Raw genomic sequence first — 14,820 nt, 5'->3', positions numbered from 1 at the left:
GTTTTGAGGTGCGTTCGGGAGTCCGCACCTTAGGGGGGGGGTTCTGTCACGCCCTGGTCTAAGTATTTTGTGTTTTTCTTCATGTATTGGGTCAGGCCAGGGTGTGGCATGGAGTTTTTCTATTGTGGTGTGTTTTGTCTGGGGGTTTTGGTGTGTATGTTAGTGGGATTGTAGCTTAGTAGGGTGTTCTAGGAAAGTCTATGGCTGTCTGGAGTGGTTCTCAATCAGAGGCAGGTGGTTATCGTTGTCTCTGATTGGGAACCATATTTAGGCAGCCATATTCTTTGGTTGTATTGTGGGTGATTGTCCTTAGTGTCTTTATGTCCTGATTCTGTGTTCGTTTGCACCAGTTTAGGCTGTTTCGGTTTTCATTACGTTTATTGTTTTTTGTAGATATTGTATTTAGATTCGTGTTACGTTTGTTTATTAAAACATGGATCGTAATCTACACGCTGCAGTTTGGTCCGACTCTCCTTCACCATTAGAAAACCGTTACAATACCCTAGTCTATATACTATTTATTCTGTTATGTCCTGGTCTACATACTTTATAATCTGTTATACCCTAGTCTATATACTATATAATCTGATATGCCCTAGTCTATATACTATATAAACTGTTATGCCCTCGTCTATATACTATATAAACTGTTATGCCCTCGTCTATATACTATATAATCTGATATGCCCTAGTCTATATACTATATAAACTGATATGCCCTCGTCTATATACTATATAAACTATTATGCCCTCGTCTATATACTATATAAACTATTATGCCCTCGTCTATATACTATATAAACTATTATGCCCTAGTCTATATACTATATAATCAGTTGTGCCCTATATAATCAGTTGTGCCCTAGTCGATATACTATATAATCTGATATACGCTAGTCTATATACTATATAATCTGTTATGCCCTAGTCTATATACTATATAATCTGTGACAGTTATGCCCTAGTATATATTCTTTATTTTTATTTAACCTTCATTTAACAGTCCCATACGTAGGCAGTACAGTCCCATACGTAGGCAGTACAGTCCCATACGTAGGCAGTACAGTCCCATACGTAGGCAGTACAGTCCCATACGTAGGCAGTACAGTCCCATACGTAGGCAGTACAGTCCCATACGTAGGCAGTACAGTCCCATACGTAGGCAGTACAGTCCCATACGTAGGCAGTACAGTCCCATACGTAGGCAGTACAGTCCCATACGTAGGCAGTACAGTCCCATACGTAGGCAGTACAGTCCCATACGTAGGCAGTACAGTCCCATACGTAGGCAGTACAGTCCCATACGTAGGCAGTACAGTCCCATACGTAGGCAGTACAGTCCCATACGTAGGCAGTACAGTCCCATACGTAGGCAGTACAGTCCCATACGTAGGCAGTACAGTCCCATACGTAGGCAGTACAGTCCCATACGTAGGCAGTACAGTCCCATACGTAGGCAGTACAGTCCCATACGTAGGCAGTACAGTCCCATACGTAGGCAGTACAGTCCCCATACGTAGTCAGTACCGTCACCATGTGTAGGTAGTACCGTCACCATGTGTAGGCAGTACAGTCCCCATGTGTAGGCAGTACAGTTCCCATATGAAGGCAGTACAGTCCCCATGTGTAATATGGACAGAGGAAAGAGTGTATGAGAAGCTAAATGGTGTCATGGACAATGTGTTTCTCTCTAGTACTGTAGAGTCCTAATGCACTATAGTGACCCAGCAGATCCTAATTGCACTACAGTGACCCAGCAGATCCTAATGCACTACAGTGGCCCAGCTATTCAAAGAGGCTGTGGATGTACATCATCAGTGTGTCTCTCTGCGGCTCTCTGTCTGTTTGCTAGTCTGATCCATTATTTTACCTAGGCCTTCTGGAAATGTTAGCGTGCAGGAACACACAACGCACTGACATAGAGTGGTTGTCCACAGACAGGGAGGACAAATATCCCTTAACTGCAGCGGGCTAAATCAGGGTCACACCGAGTGATTCTTGGTAGTCTAAAACAAATCTACTTTGAAACAAAAGTCTACACCTCACACATATGGTTATTGGCTTAAAAAAAATACACTTGTACCATGTCCGATATACAGTTGAAATATATTAAATTTTGAGTTTTCATCAATATTACACTTTATATACATCACAGAAAACTGAAATGTAACAAACTGTTTGAGATAGAAACAATGGATTTTATTCGTTTTTTATTCATTATGAAATTATGAAAAATATGAATAAAATTCCACACGAGGCCAAAGAGCAGCGTTTTTGGTCATTGTGTCACAACTTCTGCCGAAGTTGGTGCCTCTCCTTGTTTCGGGCGGCGTTCGGTGGTCGACGTCACCGGTTTTCTAGCCGCCACCGATTTACGTTTCATTGTCCATTTGTTTTGTCTTGATTGTACACACCTGGTTTCCATTACATTATTAGTTATTCCCTATTTAACCCTCTGGTTCCCACATGGTTTTGTGCGTGTTTGTTCGCTGTTAAGTGTTCGCTATTTCTGTGAGCTGGAGCATTTTCCCTGCGTGGAATTACTTTTGTTGTTTATTCGAGTAAAGTCGTTTTTTTACTCAGTTCTGCGTCCTGCGCCTGACTCCGTCCTACCTGCTGCACATTGATGGCAGGAAAGGGCTACTCCGTCAGCCAGGCTACTGTCAGTATACAGAGTATCAGAAGACACTTTGCCCACCATGGGTTTGATGATCTTATAAGGTACTTTGCATTATCATAATGCACATTATTTGAATTAATAAAAAGGCTATGGTAAAAAAAAGCTTTCGTAACTTTGTAAGTAATGTTCAATAACAAAAACTGAACAACAACAAAAAAATCACACCGACAAGGTCTTCAGTATGACTGACCATGTTAAACGGAACAAGGCCTTCAGTATGACTGACCATGTTAAACGGAACAAGGTCTTCAGTATGACTGACCATGTTAAACGGAACAAGGTCTTCAGTATGACTGACCATGTTAAACGGAACAAGGCCTTCAGTATGACTGACCATGTTAAACGGAACAAGGCCTTCAGTATGACTGACCATGTTAAACGGAACAAGGCCTTCAGTATGACTGACCATGTTAAACGGAACAAGGTCTTCAGTATGACTGACCATGTTAAACGGAACAAGGTCTTCAGTATGACTGACCATGTTAAACGGAACAAGGCCTTCAGTATGACTGACCATGTTAAACGGAACAAGGTCTTCAGTATGACTGACCATGTTAAATGGAACAAGGTCTTCAGTATGACTGACCATGATAAACGGAACAAGGCCTTCAGTATGACTGACCATGTTAAACGGAACAAGGTCTTCAGTATGACTGACCATGTTAAACGGAACAAGGCCTTCAGTATGACTGACCATGTTAAACGGAACAAGTGTCCAGCTCCTAGCAAATCTGGAGGAGGAAGGCTGTAATCATTTACATATCCAGGACATTTTAAGGCATTGAGATTCCATCCTGTTTCCAGCACCATGTGGCAATGTGACAACTCTCTAACAAGGGTGAACTCTGGAGGTCAGAGCATTGAATCCCCCCCCCCCACTGTGAGATGGTGAATAGGCCCTTAATAAAAGCGAGAGGGAGGGGCCATGCTTGAGCAAGCATTCCCACTCAGGAACTTCTATTCCTATCATTTAATTTCACAATACACAACGGTCCTCTTTGACATGAGCGCTTAGACAGAGCCACAATGTTGGCGGTGGGCAATCAACCAGCCACACTGAAGACAGAGAAAACAAGAGAGGTGTGGATGTGTGGAGAGAATGAGCAGTGAAGAGGAGAGAAGCAAAAGAAGAGGAGTAGAGAACAGCAGGAGAGGTGGGAATGTGGAACAGGAAAAGAGAGAGGTGGGGAGAGAACGAGAAAGGGATAAAATAGCAGTGGTCTTTTGGTTGGACTAAGTGGTTTCACCATAGAGCCGCTCAGATAGTCTGAGAGGATTTGTGGGACTCATCTGCCGTTTAATTGACAAAGAAGATTGGTCAGATCCTCTGCCAAATAGAGAGAGCACCAGAAATCATTCAGTTTGGATGACAAATAACTCATTAATATGGATATTAAGCGTATGTGACCCATGGCAGAAAGCTGGGAGTATGTCGCACGTAACTACTTCACAGAAGAGGCATTTGAACATAACATTTTTTGGTTTTATATATATATATTATATATTTTTTTATATATTTTTTTCTTCCAGAAATGCCTTATTGAACATGTCAACTTTCATGTGCCTTACTAACAAACTTTTATGTACTCTGTAAATATAAATAAAATGTGAAATCACAAAGGTGTTTAGAAACTGAGAAAATACAGAATTATGCCTAGCCATGATTAGTTCAGATAACGAGGGGGACATTCACGAGAAAGACAGTCCATTCTGTAACTCAAGGCTTCCCTGTCAAATACCATTTACATCTATCCAGCTGGTAATTATGAAGCTAAATGTTTGCTAAATCTAGCTAGTTATCTTGTGTCTGCATTGCCATTTTTGACATGGAAGCAGGTTAAGTGTGTACAAGGCGTTTTAGTATAGGTGTAGTAATCAAGGGGCAATAACAAGCTATAGGACATGAATTAATTCATGTTTTAACCTATTTTTCTGTAATTTGTCTTTCAGCATAAACCTGCTCTCCGCCTCCAGTACAAGGAGATGACGGAGGGCGAACAAGCAACACTTCACAAATTTTGGCTTTGTACTTTGAGCATTATTGCTTGGTATGCAAGGTTTTAATGTCTTGTCTAATTTTCTCTGCTTTCCTCCTTAACAGCTGTAGTTGTTTGGAGCCTGGCGTTGTTGTGGCCAAGGAGCTTTCACTCAGATGGAACCAGGTGTCAGCAGCTGAGCAATGTAGATGTCCTTCCTCCCATGTGAAAGCATCCCCTGGACTGGACACAACCCGGTAAACATATCTTTTGAGAATATCAGACTTTTGCTGCTCCAAAGGGCAGGACATAAATATGCTCTCAAGCCAGATTCCGTTGTTCATATCATAACATGACCTGAACCAAAGTTACTCCAAGGATCTTATGATATAGGCCTAGGTCGAGATAGTGTTTTTACCCAAGTCGTTATGTGTTTGTGTGTTTGAACTTTTTCCTAATTGTAGGCTACTACCTTCAGCACTTGAAGTTAATAAAGTATTGTTGAAATATTTTCTTTGTTATTTTTAACCACTATCTCAGTGCTTTAGAACATGGCCTCATTCACATGTGTTCCAATGTGAATTATTTAAGAGATGAGTGTGTCAAAGGCTTTAGAGGGTGTGAACAATGCTAAATGGGGGTAAAACAAAGAACAACGTTGTAGCTGTTCAATGTGAAATGTTAGCTTTATTATACAACAAAAGGCTATTTAATTCTGCAAATGGTTTGCCTAATGGGGTATCTTGGTGAGATAATGTTCAGAGAATCTATTTTGGCAATTTAGTGAAAGTATTAATTTTCTAAATATATGTTTCCCATGTGGAGCAAGTGTGAAAATCACAGCAAAAATGTTTAAATGCCTATTTCTCCTGAATGGGATTCTAAGTTTAGTAACTTTGAAAGCAGCATTACTTCCCCATGTTTCCTCCAACTGCAGGGTATGATATGCCATTTTGAAGCTCAGAGTTTCTACTTTTATCCAATGAAAAAACTCAATTTCAAATGTTGGAACATAAGACCGAAAAGAGACGGTTTGTCACATATTTAATTAAACTCATGAATGCCACTGAAAATGTCTGTTTTTTAAACATGTTGGGCAGGCAAGAGGAGGCAATATTGTGATTAATGAAAGTTCATAAACAAATGGTTGAGTGACTGAGTAAATGTGTAATTATCCTTTGTAACATTAGCCTTGCACCGGTGGTGGAACGACATAGGTCACATGTGAGAATTCCAGATATTTCAACAGCAAACAAGCACAACTGCATCTCTGCAGACTTCACACAAATATGCATTTGAAGTTATTTATGAGCTGTCCCCAGTTCCTGTTTTCATCATCTGGACTGGGCCTGGGACCAGCTGTGCTCTTCTAACAGGATTGGGTAAGTTACTATCTAAATGTAATCTGTTACAGTTACTAGTTACCTGTCCAAAATTGTAATCAGTAACGTAACTTTTGGATTACCCAAACTCAGTCATGTAATCTGATTACATTCAGTTACTTTTAGATTCATTTCCCCTTAAGAGGCATTAGAAGAAGACAAAAATGTATGTTTACCAATTGAACGACATCTATTGCAGGATAAATCAATGTTAAAGTTTACATAGCTGGCCATATATGGATGTTACATTTTCATTTATGGGTTGGTTATGTAGGCTTCTTCTAACCCATCGCTGTCTACTACATATAACAATACGATTAAATTATATCTTTACATTAATATATCTCATTTATAAGTCCAAAAATCCATGTAACAACTACATATTGCCCCTTTAAGTGTATCAAAAGTGTGCAAGTTTGAGAATGTGTCCATCAGACCTATGGATTACATTTTTACATCAGCATGTATTAGATTGAGCAATAAAAGCCCCACTTTTATTCAATAGGCTGGGATCCACACTATGCAGCTGTTATATGAGCGCATTTTTCACTGGCTGTCCACTGGTTTCAAAAACAGTCATTGATAGGCAGCTTAAACTTATTGAATTCAACCATTATTGGGTTCAAATACACATCCTTTACATGTAACTCCCCAACCCTGCCTACACACACGACCTCTAACCGAGATCATCTTGAATCAACTAAGAGCATGGGAAACATTATCTCACCCTCTGTTATTGCTCAGGCATCGGTTGACAAGCCGTTGATTCAGAGAGTGAAAACACTCGCCCAGTGGCATGACGTTCACAGCTATGGAACATTTCCTCTCATTTCCTCCCCTTTCATCTCCTTTCCTCTCATTTCCTTTAATTGTATCTCCTTTCCTCTCCTCTCATTTCCTCTCCTTTCCCTCTCCTTTCCTCTCCTCTCCCTCTCCTTTCCTCTCCTCTCCTTTCCTCTCCTCTCCTCTCATTTCCTCTCCTTTCACTCTCCTTTCCTCTCCCTCTCATTTCCTCTCCTTTCACTCTCCTTTCCTCTCCTCTCCCTCTCCTTTCCTCTCCTCCTTTCCTCTCCTCTCCCTCTCATTTCCTCTCCTTTCCTCTCCTTTCCTCTCCTCTCATTTCCTCTCCTTTCCTCTCCTCTCCTTTCCTTTCCTCTCCTCTCCTTTCCTTTCCTCTCCTCTCCTCTCCTCTCCTCTCCTCTCCTCTCCTCTCCTCTCCTCTCCTCTCCTCTCCTCTCCTTTCCCCTTGTCCAGCTTAGAATACAGGGTCACTGTGTAAATACATTTCTAAATGTAATCCGTTACAGTTACTAGTTACCTGTCCAAAATTGTAATCAGTAACGTAACTTTTGGATTACCCAAACTCAGTCATGTAATCTGATTACATTCAGTTACTTTTAGATTCATTTCCCCTTAAGAAGCATTAGAAGAAGACAAAAATGTATGTTTACCAATTGAACGACATCTATTGCAGGATAAATCAATGTTAAAGTTTACATAGCTGGCCATATATGGATGTTACATTTTCATTTATGGGTTGGTTATGTAGGCTTCTTCTAACCCATCGCTGTCTACTACATATAACAATACGATTAAATTATATCTTTACATTAATATATCTCATTTATAAGTCCAAAAATCCATGTAACAACTACAGATTGCCCCTTTAAGTGTATCAAAAGTGTGCAAGTTTGAGAATGTGTCCATCAGACCTATGGATTACATTTTTACATCAGCATGTATTAGATTGAGCAATAAAAGCCCCACTTTTATTCAATAGGCTGGGATCCACACTATGCAGCTGTTATACGAGTGCATTTTTCACTGTGTGTCCACTGGTTTCAAAAACAGTCATTGATAGGCAGTTTAATCCCCTCAATGTATGTTCCTCATATGTTTGGGAAAGACCGTTTCATCAGGCAGAGATGAACACAACGTATGTTTAGTGTATCAGTGCAGTGAAGAATGGCGTTCTAAAATTACAGTCGATGGAGACATCAGCATTGGGATTGAGGGAGACGAGCAACGTTTCACACAAGTTGTCAAACATCACCAAGTTGTAGACCTTGAGTAATAGAGGCACACAAATCCGATGACAGACAACTGCACTCATTAGATGAGTCATGAAACGAGAGTTTCGAAAGTGGGTTAGCAATCAAGTGAATATTTATCTCTTTCTCAGATTACAGTCATAAACAAGGGAGCTCCGTTTAGATCTCGAAGTTTAACGCCAGTTGTGAATCACTCTTTCCAGAGAACTATTGTGTTGAGTGCTGGCTGTAAACAACAGAGAAAAACTGTTTTTTAAACTAAGGAGTTCAAGAGTTTCCATGCAGGATTTTTTTTCTTCTCTTTTTGGCTATCAATGTCTCACTCTAAAACGAACAGAGACGAGCTGTTCAGAGTCAAGTAAGTCCATCATTTGTTGTATTTGATTAGCCTTTACTTCTGCAGTCACAAGACAGCCCGACATGTTAACCAGTATATACTTCAAAACTCACAAGCCTATTAATTTCTCTTTCATATTGACAATTGTCTCTATAAAAGAGAAAATTGATAAACTTGTGATTTTCCCCTTTTGGCATCTGCCACCTGTTTCCTTACAGAACCGCTATAAACCGGCGGTAGGTGCAGCAATGGCAGACAAATATTGATGCCACCTTTACTTTAAATAATGAAACAGCAAGTAGTCACTCCTGGGCCCCTGTATTGCAGACAAAAATGACTTTCTCAGCTGCTGTATATCATGAATGATCAGTTATCCTCTCTTTCTTAGATCACGATAATTTCACAAGGAGACATAGTTTAGATCATGCTAATTTCCCAAGGGGCCATAGTTTAGATCATGCTAATTTCCCAAGGGGACATAGTTTAGATCAGGCTAATTTCCCAAGGAGCCATAGTTTAGATCATGATAATTTCCCAAGGGGCCATAGTTTAGATCATGCTAATTTCCCAAGGGGACATAGTTTAGATCATGCTAATTTCCCAAGGAGCCATAGTTTAGATCATGCTAATTTCCCAAGGGGACATAGTTTAGATCAGGCTAATTTTCCAAGGGGACATAGTTTAGATCATGCTAATTTCCCAAGGAGCCATAGTTTAGATCATGCTAATTTCCCAAGGGGACATAGTTTAGATCATGCTAATCTCCCAAGGGGCCATAGTTTAGATCATGCTAATTTCCCAAGGAGCCATAGTTTAGATCATGTTAATTTCCCAAGGAGCCATAGTTTAGATCATGCTAATCTCCCAAGGGGCCATAGTTTAGATCATGCTAATCTCCCAAGGGGCCATAGTTTAGATCATGCTAATTTCCCAAGGAGCCATAGTTTAGATCATGCTAATTTCCCAAGGAGCCATAGTTTAGATCATGCTAATTTCCCAAGGAGCCATAGTTTAGATCATGCTAATTTCCCAATGGGCCATAGTTTAGATCATGCTAATCTCCCAAGGGGCCATAGTTTAGATCATGCTAATTTCCCAAGGAGCCATAGTTTAGATCATGCTAATTTCCCAAGGAGCCATAGTTTTTGCTAATTTCCCAAGGAGCCATAGTTTAGATCATGCTAATTTCCCAAGGAGCCATAGTTTAGATCATGCTAATCTCCCAAGGGGCCATAGTTTAGATCAGGCTAATCTCCCAAGGGGCCATAGTTTAGATCATGCTAATTTCCCAAGGGGCCATAGTTTAGATCATGCTAATTTCCCAAGGGGCCATAGTTTAGATCAGGCTAATTTCCCAATGGGACATAGTTTTAGATCATGCTAATCTCCCAAGGGGAAATAGATTAGATCATGCTAATTTCCCAATTGGCCATAGTTTAGATCAGGCTAATCTCCCAAGGGGACATAGATTAAATCATGCTAATTTCCCAAGGAGCCATAGTTTAGATCATGCTAATTTCCCAAGGAGCCATAGTTTAGATCATGCTAATTTCCCAATGGGCCATAGTTTAGATCATGCTAATCTCCCAAGGGGCCATAGTTTAGATCATGCTAATTTCCCAAGGAGCCATAGTTTAGATCATGCTAATCTCCCAAGGGGCCATAGTTTAGATCATGCTAATTTCCCAAGGAGCCATAGTTTAGATCATGCTAATTTCCCAAGGAGCCATAGTTTAGATCATGCTAATCTCCCAAGGGGCCATAGTTTAGATCAGGCTAATCTCCCAAGGGGCCATAGTTTAGATCATGCTAATTTCCCAAGGAGCCATAGTTTAGATCATGCTAATTTCCCAAGGAGCCATAGTTTAGATCAGGCTAATTTCCCAATGGGCCATAGTTTAGATCATGCTAATTTCCCAAGGGGCCATAGTTTAGATCATGCTAATTTCCCAAGGGGCCATAGTTTAGTGCTGCATGATTTCACAAGCTACTACTCAGGGCTGTTGGCATGGAGGAGGTACATAGCAACGGAGATCAATGCTAAGTGGGCAGGTGAATGTCACCTGACTTTAGAGCTGAATAGAAGTTTGCAGAACATTGGGAACATCTAACTCCATGCTGAATCAAGTCTCACTTTGGGCTTCACAGGCCCAAGTCAGAGCCAAGATCCAGATCCTCCCACATCCTCAGTATATCCACTGGTATAGTACATATTTAACACCATAGACGCATGAGAGAAACAGTGGGGAATGTTTTAAATGTGACACCACCTCCAGGAGAAAGAGATGAGGGAATCAAATATACTGTAGACAGTTGTCAGTTATCTACAGTCGGATCTCTGAGAAGTATCATCTGTTCTCCATGGCTTCAAGTCATCCTGTTTATTTTGGGGTGTAGTCACCAGTACATGCCTGCATTCCTGATTTAATCTACAGCAGTCTTCAGTGTGTTTTCCTACGAAGCATGGAAAACAACAAGTATCCCTGAACAACCGTAAGACATTCTTTACGCTGAAAGAAAACAGTTCAACCATCCAAACCACTTGAGAGATCCTTACGCTTGTTTGCTACTTTTCAGTGGTCATGATAGTCATCAACACATTACAGGCTGCTAGCTCACTTCTTATTAGTGGTTCTCGTGGTGACAGAGTTACATGGATGGCACACACCGCACCGAATGTCGGTCTGCTGTTTGTTCGGCTCAGTGTGTTTTAGGGTCCTCCCTGCCGGTGGACGTCTGACTGGCGACATTTTCGCACACATCTACATGTAGAATCGGTTTGCACTCAGGTTGCAAATTACAGCTAGCACTCTGTTCAGAGGTGCTGAGTACCTTCGGCCGGCAAACGCTACCGGTGTGAACGCTACCGGTGTGAACGCTACCGGTGTGCCCGTGCTCAACCAATATCTCATTACAAGAAGACCATCAGCAATCACTACTTCACTCAATGGTAGGTTGAAGTGGTTGAAGTGAATACAAATGCAATTACTCGTTCCCATGCCTCCTAGGGGACTTGTTGTCTTAAAGTCCTACTGAGAGGATTTGAATATGAACAGAGCCCGAGGCAGTGGACAATGCACATGGTCAGTTGTAATGCAGGCCAATATCCTCTTAGAGAGGGAGAGAGAGAGAGATACAGGATGAGGGGCTGCAATGTGTTATCTTACAGGGAGTCCGTCTACTCCGCAACTTTCAATTCAGTGAACTTCCCTCTGCATCAACAGCCACTGAAGTCACACACAAAGGAGCGGGGCCAAATTAGGAGCACAATGAGTCCACTGTGGGAGCTTCAGAGGAAATGAATGAATGCTGTTGATACACATTCTCACACTGTCAGTGTTTTCACCTCCCAGTCCCTCCATAGCCTCAGCTGCACCATTGCAAATCAACAGGAGAGCTCCATTCCCTTGGTTTTCTCAGAACCCATCTATCACTGTAAGAAGGAAGGCTCAGCTAACCCAGTAAAATACTATTGGTTAGCACTGTGGTAGACTGAAAACAAAGCAAAATATTAGGCCTACCTTGGATAGGGTTAACAGTCTTTTTCTGCATGAATGAGAATGATGCTACTCCTGTTAATGAAGGGCAGGTGCATTATGATATTATGAACATAAAAGACTATGACTGCAGGTTTCCAGCTTAGACAACATGGGGGCGACTGAGAGTCCTCTATACTGTCTGTCCCATCTGGCACACAGTCTCTTACAGCCACAAAGCTCATAAGTCTTCTGGGAGCCTTTAAGAAGTATGTTGCTGAACCTGTGGCATTGGCGCCTAGCTAGCGCTCTCCTCCCAGGCATGCATCCCCAGGGTGACTGGGAACACAGATGGACAACACTTGGGACTGAGTCAGAGAGCCCAGTGGGACACAGGAATTACACCCTAGTATCACTACTCCCAGTCCCAGTGCAGCCCTTCACATCGCATGGCACGACACAGCGTGACTTGCCCAGAGACTGAGACAAGGTGAAAATGATGGAGTCTATGGCCTCCAAGTTTGTTTTGATAACCAAATGACACAGCATAATGGATGTTTTTGTCTACAAACTAAAACTCATCCACTGTCTGCCCACATAACTCTGAAACGCATTAGTAACAGCTGTACTGAGTTACATACACAGATGTCTTTAGCTGAAAAAAAACACCCTCAAATCATTCCATACGTCAGTCATCAATCTGACGCTCTTCTATAGGCTTATTGGAGAATGCATTTGTCTGACCAATCAATAAACAATATCATGTTTCCATCAACACCAATCTACACAGGAACATTCAAGTTGTCATTATAAACATGGATTTGTGATCAATAAGCCATTTAGTTAGAAGTTGAGAAACAAAAGAGCAGTATGTGGATTAATATATATATATATTGGAGTTGACAACCCAAGTCACTATCATATGTATATATATATATATATATATATATATATATCATATAAACTTATACTGATAGTGACTTGTGTTGTCATCTCCTGTTGGAACTACTCAGCCCATACCGAGCTGCGCTGACTGTATGGAATTCCTTTGAGATTGATCTCCCTCTTATCAAGTTGCACAAACCCGGTCAGATCAAAATGAATTGGGTTGAAACGTATTGTAAACATGACAATTTAAGATGCGCTTTGCGCGGATTAAGCTCAGTGGGGGGACCAAACAGAACAGGCATGGAACAAGTTGAATTTTATAATGCAAGTTTTTAACTCAAACAGAAAAAGTAATATTTAAAACGTACCCATTTTTGTTTCCCAGTTCCTGAAGATGAGATGTCTGTTGAAAGTTCAGCTAACGGGCGATGTTGCGTCCGGAGATGCACAGCGAACGCCAGACTAGTCCACTGAGTTGCTGCTGCGCGTGGTCCCGTTTGGAGACAGGCTGACTGACGTCACCACCAGAGGATTGGTGTGTAGGATTGATTAATTTAGTTTATTAGGATCTCCATTAGCTACTGCACATGCATAAGCTACTCTTCCTGGAGTTCACATAAAACAGTACTAGACAAGAACAATATAAGATATTACAAAACAAATAAATAAAATATGAGTTATATATAGGAAAGACACCAAGAGACAACGAAAATACTATTTGCACACTATTCATATATATATATATTAATATCCTTGTATACAGTATAGTTCAAATAGTTCTTTAGGAAGAGTAGAGGATCTGTATTACAATATGTTTTTAGAGCCAGGACAGGACAGCACTATTTTCGGGCCCCTCACCTCGCCCCTCTTCAGAGAACAGAGAAGTTTGTTGGTCATTCAACCCTGGATACTTTATCTTGGTTTATGGCCTTTTATCTGCTGGTCCAGATAAAAGGCCAATGCCTAAACTTAGACCAGTGTAGGTTTGCCTTTGCGAAGACAAGATCTGGGTTAATTTATCCACATAATAGAGCCCCACAGTGGAGCTGTCATAATACCCATAAAACCTAGTGGTCAAACAAGGAAATTATTCCAATAGTTTTTCCACCATTCATTTTTCCCATAGGGGATTATAGAAACACTTAAAATAAGGGCTGTGTTTCGTGTAGATTTACTCAGGTGTGGTTTTGATTACCATGTAAATCTCTCTTGGACAAGGTGACTTTTATCAATATATATATTAGAAGTGTTTCTAAAATCCCCTATGGGAAAAATGAATGGTGGAAAAACTATTGGAATAATTTCCTTGTTTGACCACTAGGTTTTATGGGTGTTATGACTCATACTATGCTCTATGCCTCAACTAAACTGTTTTGAGGGAAGGTAATACATTTGAAATCCAAATTAAAGTTATATAAAGTTATATAAAAAATATATATATATTTGTCTGGTGAGACTGGCTTAGCACTGCAGGGTAAGCCAAGGCTTATTCTCAATGCTGTAGTATCCTGTCTACCCATGAAGCTCCCAGTAATCCAATGTTTTGGATAAGGTGTTATCATGTCAGCTGGGCTATCCTGTGCAAGAAAGTCAACAAGGACAAAGAACCAATGAGCATTCACCACAGATCATAGGTTAACCCCAGACCTGCAGCGTCAGTGAATCCAACCTGCTGTCCAATAACTCAATGTAGAAATCAAAGACAAAACATTAGAGGGCAATGGCTGTAGTCTCTAAGGATTGGATTCAATTTCTCCCACGGAAGTATCGCGGAAGATCCGAGTTGAAATAATCAAGGTCATTTTCGATTGAGCTGACATATATATGCACAGTGAATGAAGTTTCTGCGAACGCGGGAACATTGCCTTTCAATTTCAATCAAGCTACAACGTGTATCTTGCGCCATACTTCTGCAATACGGATTGAATTCCCAACTACATTCTATTACCTACCTTGTTTATCAATCTAATTAATATTTTTAAAAGCGAATGGTCAGTGGTCCAGAATATAATTACAAATACTTTGAACAC

At 40.8% G+C, this 14,820-nt stretch overlaps 1 protein-coding gene across 2 annotated transcripts in view; it reads right to left on the bottom strand.

Annotated features, from left to right (window-relative positions):
• The window catches only part of LOC115125776 (neuronal membrane glycoprotein M6-b-like), an 84,634-nt gene extending 71,357 nt beyond the window's left edge, over positions 1-13,277 (bottom strand). The window contains exon 1 of one of the 2 annotated variants that reach the window (XM_065015992.1): positions 13,159-13,277. In XM_065015992.1, the coding sequence (XP_064872064.1) occupies positions 13,159-13,162 (4 nt within the window). In that variant the 5' untranslated portion in view covers positions 13,163-13,277. The remainder of the gene's footprint in view (positions 1-13,158) is intronic. The other variant, XM_065015993.1, reaches the window with a different exon arrangement.
• Positions 13,278-14,820: the final 1,543 nt, after the last annotated feature.

Source organism: Oncorhynchus nerka, linkage group LG3 (assembly GCF_034236695.1).
Source record: "Oncorhynchus nerka isolate Pitt River linkage group LG3, Oner_Uvic_2.0, whole genome shotgun sequence".
NCBI lineage: Eukaryota > Metazoa > Chordata > Actinopteri > Salmoniformes > Salmonidae > Oncorhynchus > Oncorhynchus nerka.
This window is presented reverse-complemented; position numbering and strand designations above follow the sequence as displayed.